This window comes from Thunnus albacares, chromosome 3 (assembly GCF_914725855.1).
Source record: "Thunnus albacares chromosome 3, fThuAlb1.1, whole genome shotgun sequence".
Lineage (NCBI taxonomy): Eukaryota > Metazoa > Chordata > Actinopteri > Scombriformes > Scombridae > Thunnus > Thunnus albacares.
This window is the reverse complement of record NC_058108.1, coordinates 19,234,705-19,258,709: the sequence shown is the minus strand read 5'-3', so window position 1 is coordinate 19,258,709 and position 24,005 is coordinate 19,234,705. Positions and strand designations below refer to the sequence as shown.

At 37.8% G+C, this 24,005-nt stretch overlaps 3 protein-coding genes across 6 annotated transcripts in view; 1 reads left to right on the top strand and 2 right to left on the bottom strand.

Moving 5' to 3' along the window:
- Positions 1–2,048, bottom strand: part of klhl5 (kelch-like family member 5) — a 53,825-nt gene extending 51,777 nt beyond the window's left edge. The window contains exon 1 of the mRNA XM_044346828.1: positions 1,926–2,048. Coding sequence (XP_044202763.1) covers positions 1,926–1,968 — 43 coding nt within the window. The 5' untranslated portion in view covers positions 1,969–2,048. The remainder of the gene's footprint in view (positions 1–1,925) is intronic.
- On the top strand, positions 2,006–10,501 carry LOC122979415. 3 transcript variants are annotated; one of them, XM_044346833.1, is made up of 9 exons: positions 2,006–2,351; positions 2,951–3,247; positions 4,448–4,756; positions 5,902–6,012; positions 6,107–6,160; positions 6,858–6,893; positions 7,082–7,114; positions 7,220–7,267; positions 9,115–10,501. In XM_044346833.1, exons 1-9 carry the CDS (start codon positions 2,264–2,266, stop codon positions 9,150–9,152), a joined length of 1,014 nt encoding a protein of 337 aa, XP_044202768.1. In that variant the 5' UTR covers positions 2,006–2,263; the 3' UTR covers positions 9,153–10,501. The 3 variants fall into 3 exon arrangements, with proteins under 3 accessions (XP_044202768.1, XP_044202770.1, XP_044202771.1); XM_044346835.1 differs by lacking the exon at positions 9,115–10,501 and adding an exon at positions 8,292–8,439; XM_044346836.1 differs by having other exon boundaries at positions 2,072–2,133.
- Positions 9,254–23,801, bottom strand: fam114a1 (family with sequence similarity 114 member A1). Of its 2 annotated transcripts, none has more exons than XM_044346831.1 (13): positions 23,731–23,801; positions 21,625–21,942; positions 20,680–20,764; positions 20,323–20,558; positions 18,130–18,264; positions 17,767–17,919; positions 17,489–17,678; positions 16,013–16,098; positions 13,957–14,184; positions 13,661–13,800; positions 13,482–13,554; positions 11,360–11,413; positions 9,254–10,813 (listed from the first exon to the last, which is right to left on the bottom strand). In XM_044346831.1, exons 2-13 carry the CDS (start codon positions 21,934–21,936, stop codon positions 10,685–10,687), a joined length of 1,821 nt encoding a protein of 606 aa, XP_044202766.1. In that variant the 5' UTR covers positions 21,937–21,942; positions 23,731–23,801; the 3' UTR covers positions 9,254–10,684. The 2 variants fall into 2 exon arrangements, with proteins under 2 accessions (XP_044202766.1, XP_044202767.1); XM_044346832.1 differs by having other exon boundaries at positions 17,528–17,678; positions 23,731–23,800.
- Positions 23,802–24,005: the final 204 nt, after the last annotated feature.

Genomic DNA, 24,005 nt, shown 5'->3' with positions numbered 1-24,005 from the left:
CCACTTCTAAGTTAAATCCACCTTCTTAGTTTTTTAGTTTTTTTCCCCTCATAATTATCACACATTATCTCATAATCATAAGACCCTTTCTCATAATTATGAGAAACTTTTTCATGATTATTAGATTTATGACTTAGCATCTCATAATTATAATAAAGTTTGTGAAAATTATGATGATAATCATTTGAAAACTTGAATGTCTACAGAAGTGTGTTTGCATTCACCGCAGGAAAAAAAAAGAGAGGCCTTATCTTGTAATTACAACTTCCGTGTCTCATAATTATGACTAATGAGAAAACTCATCCAAATCTCATAATTATGAGATTTGGATGAGTTTTCCCATAATTTTGTCATAATTACAAAACACAATCTCATAATTACAAGAAAACAATCTAATAATTAATATAATAATTCATCTCAGAATTACGAGAAAACTATTTTATAATTATGTGTAAAGTACCTCATATAAAAACTACCTCATAATTATAAGATCCAGATCTCAAAATTATGAGAAAACAATCTCGTAATTATGAAAACTTTTCATAAAGTCTTAATTACAAGATACAGCCTCCAATTTTTTCCTTTGGTGAATGCAAAGCACTTCCATATAATCCCATTGGCTGATTTTATTTAGTGATGTCTGTTATTGTTTCTTATTCCGTATATGCCTTTGTTTATCGCTATGTGGGTTGTACTGTATGTCTTTGTCCTTTTATTATACCTGGTTATGTTTGTTTTCTTTCTTTCTGCTGTACTCAGGTCTCACCTGCAAAAGAGATCTTGATCTCAACAAGATTACCTGATTAAATAATTCTGTTAAACTGCCACCTATTTGTGTTTGTGAAGAACAAATTTGTGATGGTCCACTGGTTAAAGTTGTAGAATTAAAACATTGCTAGAATTCACACGTTAAAATTTAATTTCTGGTATGTTTATTAGACTTAAAGGATGGTTTTCTATATTTTCCTTATTGTGAACAAATCTCAAGTGCAGAGCCAAACCAACAATGAACTCATCCTATTTATAAGTATTGTGTGTGTATCCAAAACCTGATACATCGTATTTCTCTGTGCCATTGTTGTCCAAAAATTGATAAAAATGTCAGTGAAGTACATCACTACGCTGGTTGACATGTTCCTTCGCCCCAAAGGCAATGGCTATCATAGTTTGTTTAGAAACGGCTCCAAAGACAACAGCGATCGTATTCAATCTCAGGAGAGAGGTTCCTTACACGGCAGACATTTACAGAGCTTTGCTATCTTGTTGTGCTTCATAACACAACCTCTTGACTTTATACTACATTGTTAATTTCTCAAAGTAAATACATCAATTAATTATTGGTTTGGCTCTGCACATGAGATTTTTTAGCAATAAGAAAAATATAGAAAATTGCCAGCCACATGGCACAACCTTGGTTTTCATGCATATCCTTGTGTGGGGGCAGTGTCAAATGTAACATATTAATTTTGTTATCTACAGTAATTTTGTGAAAAATGATGTATTAATGTAAAGAGTCAAAACTTCAGCTTTCATTAGGTAGCCAAATAGTTTTGCTGGAGTGCCAGATTTGGCCCACCACTGCTATACATTATAATTATAAGAAAAAACACATCATTGGGATTCCACAGATGTCAGATCACAGTTTTAGTTTTAATCCTTGTTTTCCTCTTTCTATCAAGTAGTAGAAGGTTAAAGACACAAACACAAACCACAAGCTGACCTCTGCACAGATATAGACCACACACACACACACACAATCATTTATCTCTGTGTTGTAGTTCACACAGGACTTAAAGTCATAAATCATATATTAGTCTTATATTATTATATTCATTATAAAGTCTATCCATCTCTTCTTAAGAGAGGACCGTCAGTGTCTACATACTGTCTCTCACACAAACCCACAGCCAAACATTTCTACTTACAGTCTGCTGATAGAAAATCTTTGTTGTGCCTGCAACTCTCCATTTCTCACCCTTTCTGAGAAAATTACAGGAAGTGCAAAGGGAAGTGAAGTGTTGAGCTGCAAGCTGTCACGTTGCATTGTCGCCTGCCTCATCTTGAAATATGAGCAATATTGTAAGGGCTACATAAACTCTACCAAAAGGCTAGTCTGATGGGCAGAAACGGGCTGTGAGTATATGTATTTGTTTGAAACTAAAGAAGGAAGCAGTTACCACGAGCCACAAGTCATGCCTTTATCAGCATGAAGGAGTGTGTGTGTGTGTATGTGTATGTGTATGTGTGATCCTATGGTGCAACCATGGTAAGAGCAGCACTGACTAAACTTCTCATCCTCGTGATCCTCATCTTCATCGTATGCCTCCCAGACTTCTTTACATTTAACAGAGGTGGGTCATCCAAATAGTTTCAGATAGAGGTTTTCTCCACTCTGTCTATCATGTGTGTGGTACGTGTGAGACTATATTCTTGTGTGTGTGTGTGTGTGAATGTCTGGTTCAGAGCCTTTTGAAGCATTACAAAGAAAAAACTTCTTGCTTTGGCTCAGTCCTCAAAGACGTTTTGTTGAAACTTTACATTTGAGAACTTGAAGTAAACTTTTTGTTGAGTCACTTTGTCTTGTTTCTTCCTCATCATGTAGACTCACTTTGACTCGACCTCTGTCTTTCTTTCTGAGCTGAATATCAATGCCAAATATAGCTTTGTACAACAGTGACTGACAGCTGCATTGAAAATGTTTCCGTATTATGTTGCCTTGAAAAGCTCGCTTTTTGAGAGGAACTTGCTTTTGTACTCATACTCGTGTTTGCATTCAATGGTTTCGTTTCATCTGTTTCTCTCCTCTTCTCTATGACTTTCCTTGTTTCTCTTTGTCTGTCAGAGATAAACTCGAGGCAGCAGCTTCCATTTTGAGATCCTGCTCTGATATTTGACTTGAGGGCATTTTGATCTGCTCCTTCTGAATTTTCTGTTCTCCATCTCCTTTCAGTATCAAAAGTTAAATTCTTCTGTCTGCCCTACCGAACCTGCGAACGAGAGAATCAGGTGGGGAAGGGGGAGAAAGATGAGATCGGAGATGCTGAGGTTAGAAGAAAAGATATGTGTGACCCCTCTCAGACTCCAGGAGGTGAAAAATGGGAGCAGGTCTGCTCACAAAAGAATCAAACCAACACAACAGATCTTGCGTCAGACTCCAGGAGAGGTGGTGAAGACCCACAGATGAGCTGGTTCATGTGCGAGACAGATACGGACATAGCAGAATTACAAAGCAACATGTCATCTTCAGGTGTTGCACAAAGTTTTAAAGATAAGCTTTTGTAGTTTTTACCCATGCTAGCAGTGTAGCTCAATGTATGGCAATGCCAGTCTGTTGGTCAGTCGACTACTTTTGCCCATCTGGAAATATCTCAGGATAAATTGTAAAAAATGTGGTTATCCACTGACTTTTCATCTAGTACTCCATCATCAGGTCAAATTTTTTATTTGTCTTTTATTATTTATGCCCACCTGCAAAACTAATAACATTCCCCTCAGCCTGAGCTGTACTTACTGTTTAGTACCATTTAGCATATGTTAGCATGCTAACATACGGACCTAAGTTGGTGAACATGGTCAACATTATAACTGCTTTAAATCAGCTTTTTAAGTTCAACTGAAATTAAACTTTTATGTCTACTACAGCATAAATATCTGCATTGTAAATCACTTGTTCTCCTTCGAGAAAAAAAATCAGTAACCAAAAGGGAATAATTTATATTTTAAATTCTTTGCCTCATAGTTTTACATTACTTCGATTAAATACTGTTAAATACTTACGTAGCTGGAGACCTTATTTTGATACAGCAAATCAAATCTTGAATAAAGAATAATGGTATTTGATCATCGGCAGAGCAGACGGTCACACTGAGCCTGATAGCATCCTGCTACATGATACAAGAGCCACAGACCCACATTAGCTTTCATGCTAAAGTCTCCTTCTTATCCAACTCACAGACATGAACACATGTCCTTCAATTTAGCGTCCAAACAAACATTCACTGGGGAAAAGTGCACCACTAACATCAGTTAGCAGGCTAGGTAGCCAATTAGCCGCTCAGCTGCAGCACATTAATGAGTAAACATACCTGAAAATGTCACTTTTGTCCTATTAGATGCTGGTTTGGTCGTTGCTCTTCAAAATCCGTTAGTGACACACTGACTTGTAACTACAGCAGTTTGTTTACTTTGTCTCCGCTCTGTGCAGTGCAGCACCGATGGTTTTTTTCTTCATTCTAATAATACAAAACTATTAACAATACATTTAAAAAGACATGTTCACATTATTTTTGACTGCAAAGAGGGATGATTAAATGTGATTTCACTTTAACATTGTCACAGTGAGCGTTTTAGAGCTGCTAGCATGGTGTTACAGTCTTGGACTTGTTCAAGTAATTTAAGGCATCTATATCCCATCTAACTATCCATTGGTCCATCCATCTATCCACAGCGCTAACCGTTCATCTTGAGATATCAGTGGAGCTTCAACTTGAAGATGCAGAGTCCCTTTATCTCACCTTGTATGGACGCAATAATCACAGCTCCCTACACCTCCACCCACCTGAGGAGGAGGAGGAGGAGGAGGAGGAAAAGAAGAAGAAAGATGATGAAGGGCAGAGGGAGGTGTTCTACTGCTGTCTCCCCGTCCCGCCCACCTCGGAGCCAGCCAATCACAGCCGCTGTCTCCTTTGGCTCGCCAATCAAACAGCTTTGAATGCAACAGCAAAAGAAAAGCTACCATGGAAACCGACACAGAAAGGTTGGTGTCAGGATGAGAGAGTGGCTCTTTGTTCCAAGTGTGGTCAGTATGGCTTCAATTTAAGATTAGAGAGGAGAGGGGAGAAGAGGAGAGGAGAGGAGAGGAGAGGAGAGGAGAGGAGAGGAGAGGAGAGGAGAGGAGACAATAAAACAGCAGGAAATTGCCCAATCAGTTTTCATTTTGGATGAAACTGATCCAATTTCAGTCAAACGCGGCCTCTACCTCCATCCACAATTGAGTCATTTTTTTCAATAGAAAGAATTTCACTCAATTCTTCTTCTTAACTCCAATCTTCGTGATGTTTCTCTCTCCCTCTCCCTTCTGGTTGGTCAATCAGACTCACAGAGAGTTACAGTACATCTCAATTCACTATTTCTCAAAGGCTGTATTGATTTTGGCTTGGTGTCTTTCTGTTTGGCACTCCCACACTCCCCCATAACTCATAAGTCATATTTTCCAGTGTGCAATGTTAAAAGCTGGATATCTATCTCACTTGAAAAATTTTCCCCCATTTCCAAATGCACTTTCCATATTCTCCCTTTCCTTTTCATTTTATTTCTAGTCTTATTTGTCACCGTATTTCTACCTCCTACTGTGATTTCACCTTTCTCCTAATTTGTGTCTCTAGCATATCTTTCTAATTATGTATTTATTTATTTTGCTCCTCTCTCTTGCTCACCAATTGCATCCCAGTCTCTGTATTTATTCTTTTTAGAGCACATAGCACCAGCTAGGCTCCTTTTTAGACTTTATTAAGCTTTTCACATATCATGATGGAAACACACGTTTAGAGTTGAAACAATACGTTGACTAATTGGTTGATCAAATGAAAATTTGTATAAAATTGTTATCAAGTAAAAATGCCTTAGAAAAAAATGCTGGTTTCAGCTTCCCTAATGTAAGGATTCCCTCCTCTTCTCTGTTATATGATATTGTAAATTTAATGTGTTTGGGTTTGGGCAAACAGAAACAATATGAAGATGCCACCTTGATCTGGAAAATTCTGATAGGCATTTTTGTTTTTACCGTGTTCTGATTTTAGCTGGCAGATTATTTGATAATAAAAGATAATAGTTGTTACACTCCTAGACGTTTTCCTGTTTCCAAAATCTGTCTAATGTTTTAAATCCCTGTCTCTTGTCCAGATGAGTGGCGGTGTATGGTCAGGGTGCTCTGGCTGGTTCTACTCTGTGTGCTGCTGCTGACTATAGTCACACTTGTGCTCAGAGAAATTGACTGGAAGAGTTGCTGCCGCAGTAAGACACACACACACACACACGCACACACACATTGTCCACTTGACTAGTTTGATTCCCTTGGAGTGATTTTAAAATGTGTGCTTTCTGTCAGAAAAACCGAAGGTGCGCCCTCTTGGTTACGACCTCACTGGCCCGCAGTCAAATGGTAAATTTAAACTTGTGTCCTCTGAATTAATGTGTGCTTTTCTACTCTACTTCACATTTCCCATTATTTCCCTCTCTAACAGTATTATAAACCCAGATACACACTTCTCTATCTCACTTCTCTCTCTCAGTCCCAGTTGTCAAAAGTTCATTTTCTAGTTGACATGAAATTTTGTAATATTCAATCAAACTATTCTATCAACTATTCATATGTCTCTCAAGGGGCAATTTGAAGCAAGCAAGTTTGCAAAAACAAGCACAAAAACAGTCCATTCAAACACATAGAAAACAATTTTAAAATACAAGATATAATAATGTAAGAAAAGTGTTGAAATATACAAGGTTTAATAGCAGTGCTTGCCAACAATATCCAACAGCACAAAGGCACATTATGTCAAAAAGTGCAAAAAGTAAAAGTGCATTTATTGCTGTAATCAATACACAAGATCTATCTATACATAAACTGTTCATAAGTGTTTTTGCATCTGGAATAAAACCAAACTTTCTTCTTTTTGCAGCTCTGTCTCTTACAGAATAATCAGATAAATAGCATTTCACAAGCTTATCTCAGAGTTACAACATCTTTTGTCCAAATTGTGTCAGACTTTATTTCCAGGTAAAGCAATACCCCATTTGTTGGAAATGAGTACTAATCACAATGTCTGATATGCTGTTTCTGCTGTATATCTTTTAACTAGATGAAGAAATTTACACAGAAATCATCGCTCTTAAAGGTAACTGGTAAATGGCACAACACTACACTCTTAACTCAAGCTCTACATCCTAATTTAATCATATTGTATGTATTATTTATATTTTAATGACCTGTTATTGTTCAATGACAGTTTGAAATAAAATGGTTTGATTAAAAAGTTGTTTCAAACCATGACAACTTTTTTTTTTCTTTTTTTTGAATGGACAGGACTATCACCCATTCAAGAGGTAGACAGTCAAGGTAGGAACACAGACACTTCAACACATTCAGAGAAATGAGTCAGACCACAAGCATATAACTCCTGTGACTTTGTGTTTATTAATAGACTTCATGTACATTTTGCAGATGAACTAGAAACTCTGCTGGATGGAAACGCCGACCACTGTTTTACTGGTAAACCAACATTTATTGGAACAATCATAAGCTGAATTTATCCTCTAGCTGTCACTATAAAACTATGGGCTACTTCAATATATAATGTTGTGTTTCTCTAAATGTATTTCTATTGAGGATCTTAATGAAAATACTTTCCAAACTCATATCCTTTTATACTGTACCAGTGTTAAAGGATGGGTTCACAATTTTTCAAGTCTAACTGTCAGGTGTCTGTATGAACACAGAAAGAGGTTTTCCTCACTGTAATCATTGCTCCTGTTCATACTGGCTGTTAAAAGATTCCCTTCAAATGGGGGGCCAAAATCCACAGTGTGTCCACAGTCATTTTCTGCGAAAACGCATTTAAAAGTTTCTCTGAAACTTATATTAGTCTTCAGATGTATGAGTCAGTCAAATCAAGTGGATATCTGCCACATTTACTGTTTTTGTAGCATCACATTCCCTCCTTGTGTTTCCTCAGACAGTGTTTCCCTGTTGAGCTGTGGTGGAAGTACAAAAAGAGGGACTTTGGCACTAAAAAGACTATAACATTGAAAGATATCTACTTGATTTGACCTATCTAGGTGACTGAAGCTTCATATTAGCTTCAGATAAACTTTTAAATACATTTTTGCACAGAAGGAGGACTGTGGATTTTGTCCTCCATCACTTATATTGTAAGTGCATTATGAAGGGATTTTCTAATTGCCAGAATGAACAGGAGTAATAATTACAGCAAGAAACACCTGTTTCTATGTTCATTTGGGCACGTGACCGTTGTTTTAAGACAGATTTGAAAAATTGTGAACCCGTCCTTTAAATCTTTAGTCTGAACATATGTACAGTACTGTGCAAAAGTTTTAGGCACCCTAGATTTTTTCGATTCTTATCCATTATGCAATATGTATGCATATGATTGGTCCCAAATGTATTCATGACAAGACAGTTACCCCAAGCATACAGCTAAAGTCATAAAGAACTATTTTCAGCAACAAAAAGAATGATGAGTCCTGCAACAGATGGTATGGTATGACCCCCACAGAGCCCTGATCTCAACATCATGGAGTCAATCTGGGATTAAATGAAGAAGTACCTGAGATGGCTTAAATAATAAATCCACAGAAGAACATTCTTTCTCCAGGATGGTTACAACAACCTACCTGCAAGTTACCATGAAAAACTGTGTTAAAGTGTACCAAGGAGAACTGCTGCTGTTTTAAAGTAAGCATTCTCACTTTACTTTTAGTGCCTAAAACTTTTGCACAGTGCTATATTTTAAGATAATCAACATCAAAAACAGTATAGAATTTACTTAAAGCAAAAGTTTAATATTAAGAGATTTTTTAAAAATATTAAGCTCACTAACTAGCCAACATGTTATATCTCATTCGTACAAAACCTGTGTGTAAAAACGACAATCCGCCATTTTCTGGAGGCGTTATTATGTGCAGAACTGTGCAGTTGCCAGGCAACCACTGCACCTGGCCAAGAAATAGTCCAGGCACAAACCCATAAAAAGGATTTTTATTACACTTTGCTCCTTGTACTGATAAAACAAACATGAGCTTTAGAGGTACTAGTAGGCAAATTTTAACTTTGGACAAAGCCAGGCAGGCTGTTACTTCTGTTTCCTTCCTTTGTGCTAAGCTAAGCTAACCAGCTGCTAGCTATACTGTAGCCTTATACTTAGCAGATATAATGCTACATAAAGATAATATCAGTTTTCTCATCTAGCAAACCCTCCACCCATGAGCCAATACGTGTATTTCCCAAAGTATTGAAACTATTCCATTAACAGGCTATCAAATGGACTCTGATCCTTTCCACTGTCATCTCACAGTTCATTCTTCCATCCTTTTCTTTAGCAAATCTGCATCATCGCTACCATCCGTCCATCTCCTAGCAGGCCTGGTGACTTTATGCACACTGGAGAAAAATAAAGATGACTGCATCACCTTCCTGCCACCTTGACAGCGAAATCAAAAAACATCTGACACACATAAATATGGTTAAAACTTGTTTATTTGCAACATCTCATTCTCAAACTGTTTAGACAGTAGTCTTAATACATTAGTAAACTGTCCAAACCTAAATAAATTAATTGGCTTTCATTTCACGTTAAAAATCATTTTGTATTCAAGGCAGAAGCACGGCTGATAAACAGCCTTACCCCATCTGTCCGTAGCCGAAAGGAGCCAAAACATTTTGACAGGATTGACTAATATTTTCTTTGCTTAGCTTTCTTGCCCACATCAATGTACCTTTGAAAGGGGAGAATCTGAAGCAAAGAAGGCTAAGAGAGTACTTTATCATCCAGAGATATAAATAACTGTAGGCTGGAAGCTCAGAGCCAATTTAACAGTGGATATTCAAAAAACCAGTGGTGCCTCCAGATAATTTAAATTCCACAGGTGCTCAAGGAAAAGAGGAAAAACAATATGGAAAACATACACCTCTGGAGAGTAAGTAGTGTTTACATCTAGTTCCTTGTAAACAGTATTTCTTCAAGAGGGTGAGAAGAATTTTAAAACCACCTACATGTTTTGGCAGCACCTTCTTTGGGATGTACAAACAAAAAAACCCACAGAGAGACACGTTGTTGATTAATGAAACATAATTAGAGATTAATTCACTTACATTACATCTTCAATAGATCCATGTAGGACAACTAAATGTTTTCTAAGTTAAAGTGTAAAGGTTCATTTTCTTCCTTTCAAATCAAACTGAATAAGAGTAAATATAAGGTAGTGTTGCTTCATATAATTTAACAAAAACAAAAACATAAAGTAAACATAAAGAAAAAGTAAACATAAAGTAAAACATGTAGCGTAATCATTAATACTGGCATATGGACTCTAACCAGATTAAAACATTTCAGTTGGTCATGTTGATCAAAATGTTGAAATACTAACAGACTAAAAGGAGTGCAAAGAAAGCTTGATATATATTAATGTAGAGTCCATTCAACACAATCAGTTGCTTTTTGATTTTGGTTCAGTTTTTGGAGACAATCGAAAATACATTTTTGTTTGTCAGACAGGATGAGTCACAGCTCTGAACACAGTTTGGTTCCTCAAAGCAATATATCAACTGCAAAACTGACAAAATAACATTCAGAGATACAACATGGAAGTGACACACACACAACCTGCATGTGGACCATTTCCACATGTACCTGTTTGTTAAATTGTTATCTTCAAGATTATATTATGTGTGTATATATATATATATATATATATATATATATATATATATATATATATATATATATATTTAAGAAAATATTCCGTCTGTAGCTATGGCACATAATGTAGTTATAAGCACTTAGTCTGGAATAATCTATTTTCTATACCTTTTCTGTACAACAACAGATACATTAAGACAAGCGGGTGAGCAGGTAGCACGTGTATGTGTGTGTATGTGTGTGTGTGTATGTTAGTGTTGTTGTGTCTCTGCTGCTGGTTCTGTGGCGGTTCGGCAGTGCTGGCTCTGGATGTGGGAAATCTGCAGGACGGGCAGCAGCAGCTGAAATGCATTCTGGATATAGTTGGTACTGTTGGAGCCCTGCAGACAAGAGACCTTCATTATGATCATCATCATTGTCATACCTTTTTTTTTTTTTTAAATAAATGTGAAAAAAGGTTATTTCTGATTTTACCATTTATTTATAATACTGGACATGTCTATTGTATAGAATAGAATAGAATAGAATAGAATAGAATAGAATACAGCTTTATTGTCCAGAATGCAAAACATATGTAAAATGTAATATACATACCAAATATGATGACAAAACACCATTGAAGTATAAAACACAGTAGTAAAGAATACAAATAAAATTGCTAAAACAAAGCATAAAACAATAAATCATGAACTAAAATACAGTGGAGAAATATTTGTGACTCTGTTTTATTTAAAATGCTGATTGTACTTGATCCCAGTGTTAAAAATACACTATTTTTATCTACTGTGATTTTTTTCTTCATTTATAAACATTATTTACACATCTAATAGTCATCCACTGCCAGGACAGCTCTGTCATTATTTTCATTTTCATTTTAACTTGATTTAATCATAATTTGAGGAAAAAAAAAAATCTGTATATCTCACCTCTAACAGCACGCTATCTACCAGCGGATTCAATTCCTCTGCTTTTCTTTGGCCCTGAGAGAGACACAGAGAGAGAGATGGGAAGCAGCAATGAGTAAGAATGTAAGATGAATCATAATTCTCAATGTCTCCATTGAGATTCAGTGGTTTGGTTGGAGAACATGAAACAACTACAAAGACAAACATTAAGACAAACCACATGAAAAGACCAAAACCAACAAAGAACTGATCCCACTAACAATGTTGCCTGTGAAGCCAAAGCCCATATTCAACATCCATTGTCTAAAACTATTAAAAACACATGAACAAGCCACACTGCTGCACAGGGTCACACGTTACTTCATTCCCATAAACATGTGCACTGTAGTTTATTTGGAGTCAGTCCTGTTGCTGGCAAATGATAAAATGAGCACAGAATGTGAATTAATCCACAGTTAAAAAAAGTTCCCAACAAATGCACTATTTACACCTGTTTGAGGAAAGCTAAAGTGCCCTGGTGTTTTAGAAAATGAACCTTTTTTTAAAAATAGTGACAATGAAACAGCAATTACAGTGTCTTTAGCTTCTGTAGTGTGATGTGTTTCTGAGTGAAACGCAGCATGTGGGAAGGATATAACTACGAGAAGGATTTAAATCATATAGTTCAGATTTGTTTGGATTGCTTAGAGAATACAGAGCTGTAAAGGAATCAGGCAAGGGTTAAATGAATAAATTAGAATGACGTTCATTGGAAATATAAAAGCAAAGTTTTTGACAACAAATAACTAAACATACCCCTCCTACAGTGATATTACTCTGCTAGCTGCGACCTACAAGCAGTCAAGTGTGGTTTAATATGATGGGAGGGGTTAGTTAGTCGCCCAACATCACTTTTGATTAGATAAACGCATCAATACATCCCCAAATTCAAGTTGAATAATCAAAAATATTGTTACATTTTACAGGAATAGGAAAAAAGAGGGTATTTGATATGAAAACACTTAAAAACCTTTTTTTGACATATATCTGACTTACACGAAGAGATAACAGATACAGGATCAGAAGTTTAGTAACTAGAAATACGGCCATGCAGTTGTTTGCCTCCACCAACCAATCAAGTTGCAGTTTACATCCATGTCTATCCAGACTCATATAATATTTGTAGTGAAGACTTAGAAGGAATTTAATAAAAGCTATTAAGTGTATTATCTATATATGTTCACATGTGTGGCCAATAATACTGATTCTGATAGAACACAAAGTTGTGGCCATGACAGTAGATGATGCTTCAGATATGGATGTTGCTGCAAAGAAGCTACAAATTCTAAAACGTGGATGTTTCACACACATCTTCAACCCGGCAGCACAGAAAATCTAAACAATCACCACAGTTTCAAGGTGGAGACCCAAGATCAGTGTCACCAGTTCAGCATCTGACCAAATGTGAAATATAGTCACAATCTCCCCTCCTGTTCCTGAGTTATGGCGTTGAATAATGGCCAGAAAAGTGTTTTTGCAGAATATCATGAGGTCACAATGAAGTTGACCTTTGACCTTTAGGATATAAAATGTCATCACTTCATCATTTCATCCTATTAGACATTTGTGTGAAACTTTGTCATAATTAGTGTATGAATTCTTGAGTTATGGCCAAAAAACGTGTTTTGTGAGGCCACAGTGACCTTGACCTTGACCTTGGCCATTAAAATTCTAATCAGTTCATCCTTGAGTCCAAGTGGACAGTTGTGCCAAATTTGAAGAAATCCCTCAAGGCATTCATGAGAGAATGGAATGGACAGACCACCCGAAAACATAATGCTTCCAGCCATGGCTCTTGCCACCGCGGAGACATAAAAATAACAATTCCACCGTCGTTCAAGTACATAACTATGGCTTGTTTTCAAATATGTATGTTTTCAGTAGTAACCAATTGGTGCAGTACTGAGAGCCACAGGCATGGTTAGGAAGTCGGGCAGTATTAAGACAGACAAACATACTGTTGGCTTTGGTATTTTAATGGAATTTGCTGACAAAAAGAAGAATAAAGCCTACACAGACACACACACACACACACACACACACACACACACACACACGCAAACACACACACACATGCACGCACACACACATCCCTGTCACCTACCCCGACAAGAAGCAGCGTATCAGAGAACTTGTTGGCCAAACACTCCACCTCTGTACACATGGAACATGTCAACCTGGAATGAAAATGTCAATTTTAGCAAACCACGCTCCTCTCACATGTAGTGCGTACTCTCTCTTTCTCTCTCTCTCTCTGTCACACACACACACACACACACACACCTGGTGAGGATGTGTGCCTGGTCTCTGGCTGGTTTCTCCAGCTCCTGGCCATGGAGGATGAGTTCTGCCACCTTGTGGAGCTGCTCGATACTGCGAGCCGTCACTTCTGCCAGACTCCCCACTGATGACATATAGACAGCCTGGAGAGAGAGAGAACACACGCGCACACACACACACACACACACACACAGACAAGTGGTGACAGCAGGAGCAGAGGGAGGTTAAATTGAAAAATTAAAGAAAAAGTCTCTGCTGTTGCTGATTTGAGTTATACAATGTGGTTGAGTCGACCTCACCTCTGCAGATCTGGGGTCGTTCTCTTTCTCCTTCTCTTCCTCCTTCTCTTCCTCCTCTTCTCCCTTCTTCTCCTCCCCCTGCTCCTCTCCATCTCCCTTCGTCTCCTCCTTTTCGTTCTCTCCAGGCGAGGCCTCTCCCCCTGGCTGGTCCTTCGTTTCCCTGCCAACTGTCTCCGTAGTGACAGGCTGTTCCACCTCGCTCACCCAATCATGGGCCCTCATCCGAGCCTGGAGATGCATAATTACCACCCATCAGCCCCACACGGTGAGAGATCACCATCCTGATGTATGCTAATTTGATGCATATACACGATTATATGCTAATGTAGGTCCTATATGTGTGAATTTGATTATGCAGTAGGACTTCAAAGGTGATAACTTTTATATAACTTCCAGGGCTGCAGCGGGAGGGAGTGGATGCTGACACAGAGTTCAACGGTGTGTGTGTGTGTGTGTGTATGTGTGTGTGAGTTTCTGTAACTGTTTGTACCAAATTTCCTAACAAGGGCAGAAGGCTGAGAAAAGTTCTTCACACTGAGAACATTTTGCAAGTTAAGGTTAGATTTAGAATTAAGTTTAGTGTGAGAGTTAAAGGAAATTTATACGCTCTAACAGGCTTTCAATGTTTGTCTGGAATGATCAGTGTTTACCAGCAGTAACTTTATAATCAAAGGTTGTAATTCACTTAGATTGAAAGTTAATTCTTGTTTTTGGAAACAGCAGATGACAATTAGTGAGTGGACCTTGTGGCGAGATTATTTTTTCAACTGCTGTTTCCATGTTTGAGAATGAACCTGCAGTCTCTTACAATGATGTTTCCCAACTTTTTTGGCCTCTGAGCCCTTAAAAAGAAGTGATGTCTGCTCATATGTCTACCAGTCATGACTATTTTCTCCCTGGTAAGGAAGTACGATCATCACAAGAAGAAAAAGCAAAGATTAGAAGAAAATCTGAAAAAATATAAAATATATTTTTCCTGTTTTCCTCTTTTTGTAATCATCTACCTCTCAGTTTTATCTTGGGACACCTTGAGAGGGTCCAGACTCTCAGGTTGGGAACTGCTGTCTTTCAACACAGACAAGAAGTCCTTGAAGCACTAAAAATAGGATTGTTGAAAATCTACAATTCCATGACAACTTTACCGAGTTAAGAAAATGTTAAACAGAATGTGCCTTCTGGCTGTGCTGCACTGTGATCTGTTGAGGCTGCTGCTGCTGCTGAAGAAACTGCATCTCTGCCTTCTCTACTTTGCAGATTTCCTGCCATGTTTTGTACGTTTTAGGGTAAGAATTATGTTGTTTGGGGTTTGGATTAAAATTTGTGGAATGGGCTATTGTGAGGAAATTAATGAAGTCAGTTTTTAAACAATAAATCAATTAACTGACAACAATTTTGATAGGTGATTATTCGTTTCAGTCATTTATTATGCAAAACTGAAGAAACATTTTCTGGTTTCATCTTCTTAAATATGAGGCTATGCTGCCTTTCTCTTTTTTTGTATCACAGTAAATTGAAGGTCTTTGGGTTTTGAGCTGTTAAAGTTCAGAGAACACAATCCATTTTAAGATGACATCATGGGCTTCAGGGAATTGTGATGGACATTTTTGCTGATTTTATACACTAAACGATACACACTTCATTGAAAAAATGATTGATTTGGAATTATTCATTGAATTATTGAGATTAAGATCAGATAAGACATATTTATTGTCATTATATTTGCTCATAACTAGGTATGGCATCGCACTCAAAGCAGCAACATTAATCGCTAATGAAAATAATTTGAGCATGAAAGCTCATTTTGACCTTGGAAATAGTATTTTGACAAAAAAAAAAATCATGAGATGTGGTTGAAAGCTTTAGAAAAAGCTACCTCAAGTTTTTTGTCAAAAATAATCATTAGTTGACACCCTGATGTCAATGACTGTTCTCAAAATGTGTGTAAAACCAACCACTGTGTGTTTCCATGTGTGCGCGCGCTGAGCTGGCGCGTGTGTGTGTGTGTGTGTGTATGTGTGAGTGTGTGTGTGTGTGTGTGAGTGTGTTTGTGAGTCACCTTGTTGAGTTTGTCTGGTGTGGCAGCAACATGAAGCTCAAACAGCAGCTCGGTGAGAACACTCATAAACTCTTCGCCGTCAGCCGCTAACAGAAATAAACACACACACACACACGCACACACACACACACACACACACACACACACACACACACACACACGTCATGTTAGTATACTTCTATTTACACAGCATATGTTAAAGCCATAGATGCTGTAGATGTAAAATGAGAGCAGATTTCTACCACATGTCAGTGACGGTTTGGTTTCCCCCATGCTGAGATCATAATGATAATATTCTTGTTTGCCTTCAGCTAAAAGCACAGCAGAGATTTGGTGCAATTTCAGATTCTTGTTTTTGTGCCAAATTAATTAACGTCAGTATCTAAATTACAATTAGAGATTTAAGTGTTCAGCACACATGCAGATTTTAATGAGAAGTCTGGATCTAATAGATTGTTTCTGTTGGTTCTGTTTTGAATCTGTGATGTGATGTGATGTGAATGTGTCGGCGGTCCCTGAACACCAGCACTGGATCAGGCACCGTGTTAAATCCTCCAGGTAAGGGGACACCAGACTGCTTTGAACTCTTGACTGCTTTGACACTGCCTGAAGGCGCCTGTCACATCGTATAAGTTTAGGCTTAATTTTTAAAATGTAATGTGACAAATGGCTGGTGAGATGCGACAAAACCAAAACTTGAAATGACACGGCACCACCTCAACACTGAATTTCACTTTGATAGAACATTTTCCTCTTCTTTTGTGCCAACAATACAGGGGATCAGGAAGAGATGCCCTGCAACACTTTTTGCCCCTAAGGATCCAAGAATTCAGGGCTTTCGCAAGAAGAAAAAATAATTTGTGTTTCTACATGTAAAAACTGAAAATTTTATTTGAGACAAGGTCGTCATTTTTGTGAGAAACAGGATTTTCTAACTTTTTCCCAACATAAGGAAAATGTTTAGAGACATTGTGTCAGCACTCATCTTTCCTGCTATAGTGTCTCAAAAACCGTACGGCTGCAGGTCTGCTGCTTTGCTCCTGACCCTGACTTCCTTGACCCCTCTGTTGTCAATAATTCAGCTATTTTCTCAATTAATCGACAAGTTGTTCGGTCTATAAAACGTCAGAAAATGTGAAAAACATCAATCACTGTTTCTCAAAGCCAAAGATGCAACCTAAAATGTCTTGTTTTGTCTCGATCAACAGTCCACAACCCAAAGATATTATTAAATATTCACATTTAAGAAGAACAGAATTTGGTGTACCAAGACATACCGGACTAAAAAACTAGAAAAATGTAACCAAAATGAAATATCAGTTCTGATCCAGGTGCCTGTGATCCTACATCAGGACTTGTGTCCCCTCTGCCAGAGTTCAAGCAGAAACTGGGGATAAACTGGGGCCAACTGATCCTGGGTCAGTGCTCAGGGACCTCCTCTACCTCCAGGAGGTCTGGTTGGTCTGGGAGACTCACACAGGGGGGTAGAACAGTGTAATTGGGAACTTAGATCACCGTTATCCTTCGTCTGTCCTCCTTTCCCTTCTTCCTCTCCCTCTCCTTCCTCCGCTTCCTCGCGCTTGATGAAGATGTCCTTGATAAAAATCAGCTCCTTCTTCACCTCATCCTGCTCTTCTTCCACCAGGGAGGAGAGGAAGGCTTGGACCTGAGAGCAGCGCACCATTTTATCCACACTATTTTAAAAACAGACTGTAATTCACATTCTTCATACTAAGTGGCTGCATGTGTCTTACCTTCGCCTCACTCTCATTGGACAGGATCTCCAGGGCCTCAAGGTGTGACAAGCCCTGGTAGTCGTCAAACAGAATACCGTAGTGAGCTGTGGGCGCGCTGATCGGCAGGTTGCTCAGACGTGCTCGCTCCTTCTCCTTGGCTTCCTTCAACATCTGAAAAATCCCAAAGGATCATTAATACAACAGCTGTCATTTAAGATAAATTACAGAATGTAGATTTCCACTGAAAAGCACCAAATTATTCCATTCACGCAGACACACAATACACAAGTTTTACATTATTTATCGGATAGGAGGAGACGTTTTGATTTTCTGTGAGTGCTCTGCACTGTATGTGTGGGTGAGCTGTGTGTGTCAGCGTGCCTGACTCAGCGAGACAGTCTTCTGCATCAGGGTCTTGGTCTTTTTGAAACCCGGGTCACTCTCAGCGAGAACAGTCATGGTCTTCTTTCCAATGAACTCCAAGGCGTCCAGACCACCACTGATCACTGACTTACCCTGAGAGAGACAGAGAGAGACAGACGGAGAAGGTGAGACAGAAAAAAAAAAACAGAATTACTATGCAGTAAGACCCACTTTAAATAAATTGAAACATTAGGAATGATAAAATAAACATACTAAAGGTAAGCAAAATGATAAGATATTAAGTACATTTTTTGACTTAGAAAGTGGAATTTTTATTCAGAAAAGATATTTGTGGCAAAATTATGAGGAACTCAAAACCTCAACTTACTAAGGCTGTGTCTGAAATCGCTCCCTGTTAACTATATAGTGCACAATATTTACTGTCCACTATTTTACTTGAGAGTCCAAATTTTGAGTGTGAATTTAATGCACTATATAATGCCCTCAAAATGTCCACAATGGAATGAAAAATGTAGCGTTTCTGCAACAATAACAATCCCAAAATACAATGTGTTATATTTTTGGATGCAATGGATGATGAAGTATTTGAAATCTTAATTCACTGCTCACTGTACAGTAAACTACTGAGTGCATATTACGACACAAAAAGAAACAGGTATGATTAAATTATTCAGGGACAATAAAAATAATAGGACATTAAGTCAAAATTTTGACTTACTTTCTCATAATTTTTTAATTACCGAAGTAACTTATTATTCTGACACCAGCAGTGGGGTGTACTGTTGTACAGCTACTAGCACAACTCCATAGCAGTTTAAAGGACCAGTGTTTAGGATTTAGTGGCATCTAGTGGTAAGGTTGCAGATTACAACCAACTGAATACCCCTCAACTCACCCTCCTCTTCCAAGGATGTAGGAGAACCTAGGGTGGCCGTGAAACTCGCAAAAAACGTGAAAGGCCCTCTCTAGAGTCAGTGTTTGGTTTGTCTGTTCTGGCCTACTGTAAAAACATGGCAGTGCAACATGGCGGGCTCCATAGAAGAGGACATGCTCCCTGCGTAGATATAAAGGGCTCATTCTAAGGTAACAAAAACACAACAATTCTTATTTTCAGGCGATTATACACTAATTAAAACATACTTATGAATAATATATTCCATTTCTGCCAAGTCTGTTGGTTGGAGAGTCTAATGGTTGCTAGTAGCAACCACTATGGTACAGCTCCACAGCTGTTTTTACAATGTAATTGGCATTACATGCAGAAAGCAGTGTACTTGCCATGGACACTGCTTTTTGTGTTTCACTGTGGAATTATATACAATGAATGAACTGAGTGACTCAAATATAAATACAATACATCAGCACTATATAGTAAATATGGAGGGATTTTAGACACGGGTTGATCTTTACTCAGATTTATTACCAAGTAAATATTGACAGGCATCTTTTATATAACTGCCCAAATACCCGTGTTAGAGCATTTAACTATAGGTACTCTTTAAATTGTAGCTGATCCTGATTTGTGATTTGTTAATTTCATTTTTCAGCAATGTGTTTACTTCTAACAAAGCTAGCCATTAGCTGCAATCAAGTAACTATTCATTTGTTAGCTTAATTTTTTACTATTTATGCTTGTGGACTTTATGTCCGTATATGTTACGAGATGAAATAGTGTGTTGTTCTATGGGGGGCTTTATATTGATCTTATAGTGGTGACTTTGTTTCTTCCTGCCATGAGGTACAATGTAACTAACATGACAGTCTAATCCCTTGCGAATCCAGTTTTCTTGTCACTGTACTGACTCATTCCTACAATATCTTTGGTCTAACTCTTTTTCATGGTATCTCATATACTTCATTTACTTGGTTTGTTACACAGTTGCTTCCAGTAAAAACTTCAAAGGCCGACTGCTGTCTTCAACCTTTATTGGAATTATGTATAGCTCACTGCATGGCTGTGAACTTGCACCATGGACTGACTGATGTGTAATGAGGGTAGAGGAAGGCCAATTAGTAAGTCAGACATATGTACCACAAATGCCAATATCTCAAAACAAGATTTTTTTAAAAAAAATGTCTTGAAATAAGCAGGTGTGTATTGGAAATCACTGAATTTATCTCCACTGGCAGGTCTTTGTTCTATGATTTTTTAGCTTTATGAGGTGTGTTTGTGTGTGTGTGTTCACTCACTGTGTTCTGCACAGCGTTGGTGATCGTAGAGAAGACGCCCCTGTTAGAAGCTGCAGCACTCGCAGAGGAAGATTCCCCGGAACTGGACAGGTCAGCCTCTCCACTTTCCCCTCCTCCCTCTCTCTTCACCTCTGATCCCTCCTCTTCCTCTTCTTCTCTCGCGTCCTCTCCTACTGAGGTCTTGTGGAGACGCAGAGCCTCTCCTGCCTTCACCTTAACGGAGGTCAGACTCTGACCTGTCCGCACAGACACGCACACAAAGGTTAATACTCACAGGGATGAAGAGAAGAGCATGTGTACAGAGGCAAAAGAAGAAGAAAATGGATGGATGAAAGAAAACAAGAACAAGAGACGTACCCACAGTGGAGGTGGCGCTGGTCAGAAGAGATTTTCCCCATGAACTCCAACCTCCCCAGCCTTTTTCTTTCTCCTGAGCAGACCTCTACACACACAAACACATGCACACCTACATTAAAGTATTAGTTAAAAAGACATTATTTGTGTAGGAATAATTTATAGAGCTACAGGGAAATGCTGCACTAGACAAAGTTATCACTCATAGTTAGTAGCCTCACAGGTTGAGGTCGAATAGGGCTGCAAATAACAATTATTTTCATTACAGATTAATCTGCCCTTTATTTGGTCAAGTAACTGATTAACTGTTTGGTCTGTAAAATATCATAAAATAGTGAAAAATTAAAATTCCCCAAAGTGACAGTCAAAAAACCAAAGATATAAACTCTTACTATCACATAAGACACAGAAAAGCAGCAAATCCACACAATTGAGAAGCTGGAATAGAACATTTTTGTTTATTTGATTGAAAAATAATATCAATAATTGATTGAAATAGTTGATTCATTTTTTAAAAACTTTTTTACTTAATAAATTGAGTCAATTAAATCAAATTCAATTAAATAAAAGTCACAAGTGAATAGTAATTCAGCTCAGGTGAAAATGCGCTAAAGGCTAGACCGATAAATCAGCCAAACTGATGTATGAGTAAGTATTAACTTATTGCAAATAAATTGATATCAATATATCAACTAATAGGACACAAAAATTTCAGTGCAGAAATGCCAAATATATGTTTAAGGTCATTTAGAAACAGTGACAAGTTTATTTTTCGACTGCAAACTGTCTGCTCAGAACACATCATGATCACAATTCTTTAAAAAAAGATAAATGTTTTTTATGTGTTTATATAAAAAAATGAATATACAGCGATATATAATTGTCTGATTTTTAAACTCTCAAATATCAATATCAGTATTGGTTATTGAATGCACTGCATGTCCAAACCTCCACATCCTCCTCTGCAGCTTCCGTGTCCGGCTCCAGGCTCACTGATTGGTCGCATTCAATCACCTGTCCCTCAGCGGCAGGCTCCATCAGACCCTCTGAAGTGTCCATTTTGGCGGCGTCCTCTGTGGTTGTCTCCTCAGTGGACTGTGGGAAACTCTCAGGGATCAGAGGAGGCTGTAGAGGGGCTGAGGGCGGTTCGAGGACCTCTAGGACATCCTGACAGGAGTCAGGGTCAGTGTGGGTGGGTTGGGCGGGTGGAGGGTTGGTGTCTACAGAAGGGTCTGCATCAGAGGGGGCAGCCTGGGACATGGTGATCTGGAGGTGGAGAGCTCTGTAATATTAGTGGTTTTAGTTGAGCAAGAGCTGATCTCTGATTTTTATACATCTCTTTACCTTGAAACAGAAATATTGTTTACATAAATCCTAGTTTACTAGGTACAAATAAATGTTTTACATCTGGAAATGTTTACTGATTGTGGTTGATCTATGATGATTTGTCTCACAACAGAGTTTTAATGTGTGAAACTCTCAAGGCACTATACATTTACACAGTGAGTGTTTCATATGAGTGAAAAGACTAGCTTAAAAGACTTGCTTAATTTTAAACACTGCCCACACATAGTAACTGCAAAACACTACAGCACATGCTACATGATACTTCAGCCAACCCATGTCAGCACAAAGTTCAAACACGTATTACTTAACATATAAATCATTAAATCAATACAACTTGTTTTTGAAAACATTTCACCATATTACCAAGGTGACAATGATAACTGCCAAACACTCATTTCCTTCTTTTACTGTCAAAATAATGTAATGTATTGAGGTTGTGTTACTGTAGTGTATATTTTGGTTTGATGTTTCATAATTTCCAGCAGTGTACTGTGTGTTGATGACTACTTACAAGTGAGTCAAACATCTAATGCTCGACATCTTAAATGAAAAAACAAACTCTGTGGTAGATAAAGAACAGAAAAAGTTTGATTTACCATATTATAAAGTCAGCCTCTGCTACATTATTTATATTTACAGCAGTATAATGTATTCAGTGAACAAAAACAAAAGTTTTCTAAATGTCTTACATCATTTCTGTATTTCTGGCTGCTGTTTGTATTGTGACAGAGGAAATGACCATTGCATAGTCTGTTTTGATGGGAATTACAGGCTACTGTTTGAGAGCATTGTTAGATAATAATGCAACATTGCTAAAATTCAGTGAACACAATGTTGTGATGCTCTAAGAATTATGATGCAGACTTTTTAAGACCAAAATTAGGATTATAAAGTTTTGTACCCAATATGTGTATATTGAAACATTGTGAAAATTAAGCAAAAAGAAAGCAATCACTGTGATTTACCACATCTTATCCCTTCAAGGTGCAACATCTCCATCTAGTGCTGAACTGTTGTATCCGTGTGCACATGAGTACTGTCATCATTGTTTTCAACCATTACTAAGTTTGTTTAAGGCCGTTTCCTGTTCATAATGAACAACGTTATCTCTGACAAACTGTGTACACAAGATGGTAAATAAAACGGGTCTCAATCCCAATAAAAATCTGTTATTATACTGCCCGCAAAACAAGTTACAGACTATATAATGTGACAATATTTTCTTTTGATCCGGAGCACTGACAATAATCAATATTTTACACTTACCTCATTAATTCTCGAGACAATCTGTATTAGTAAAAACTTGTACAGTAACTTGTGACCCTTGAACTGTTAAAAAATCATTCATTTCATATTGATGTCATCTATATGAGCCTTTTCTACGCATCTCAAAGCTTTCTCTGGATCTTTTAATACTATCAACACATTACTGTAGCATGACAACATACAAAATAATGTCAAGCACACAGCCAACAAAGACCATCTCTATTTCACAGCGAATATCACAATTAGGCTATTATTCGGAGGATTATGATCTTTATGACGATTAACACAAACGCATCTCCAACATTGCAGCAAATGAACTAAAACTTCTTCTTCTTCTCGCCTGTTTTGTTGCAGACGCATTTATTTCAGTTGTTGGAGTCAAAGGAAAATTAAAAAGCTCAAAGACAGTTTTGTTTCTGTGAAAGTGACAGTGCAGCTCACCCGTTTGGTGCCAGCCAGCGGCTCCTCTTCCGCCCCGCCACGTCGGCAGGCCGGTAGGTGACAACACCGAAGAGTAACAACCGACAAGATAATTCACTGCCGCTGGAACAGCTGCTAGACGGGGAGGTAAACTGTAAGCTAACACAACTTTACCCGCTAGTAAGCCAGTTTATACAGCAGCTAATTTAAGATATTACTCTACATAAACGGCAACAACAAGCACCCGGAAATTTTATTATTATTTACCACTAGTAGTATAGTAGTTTTCCATCTTG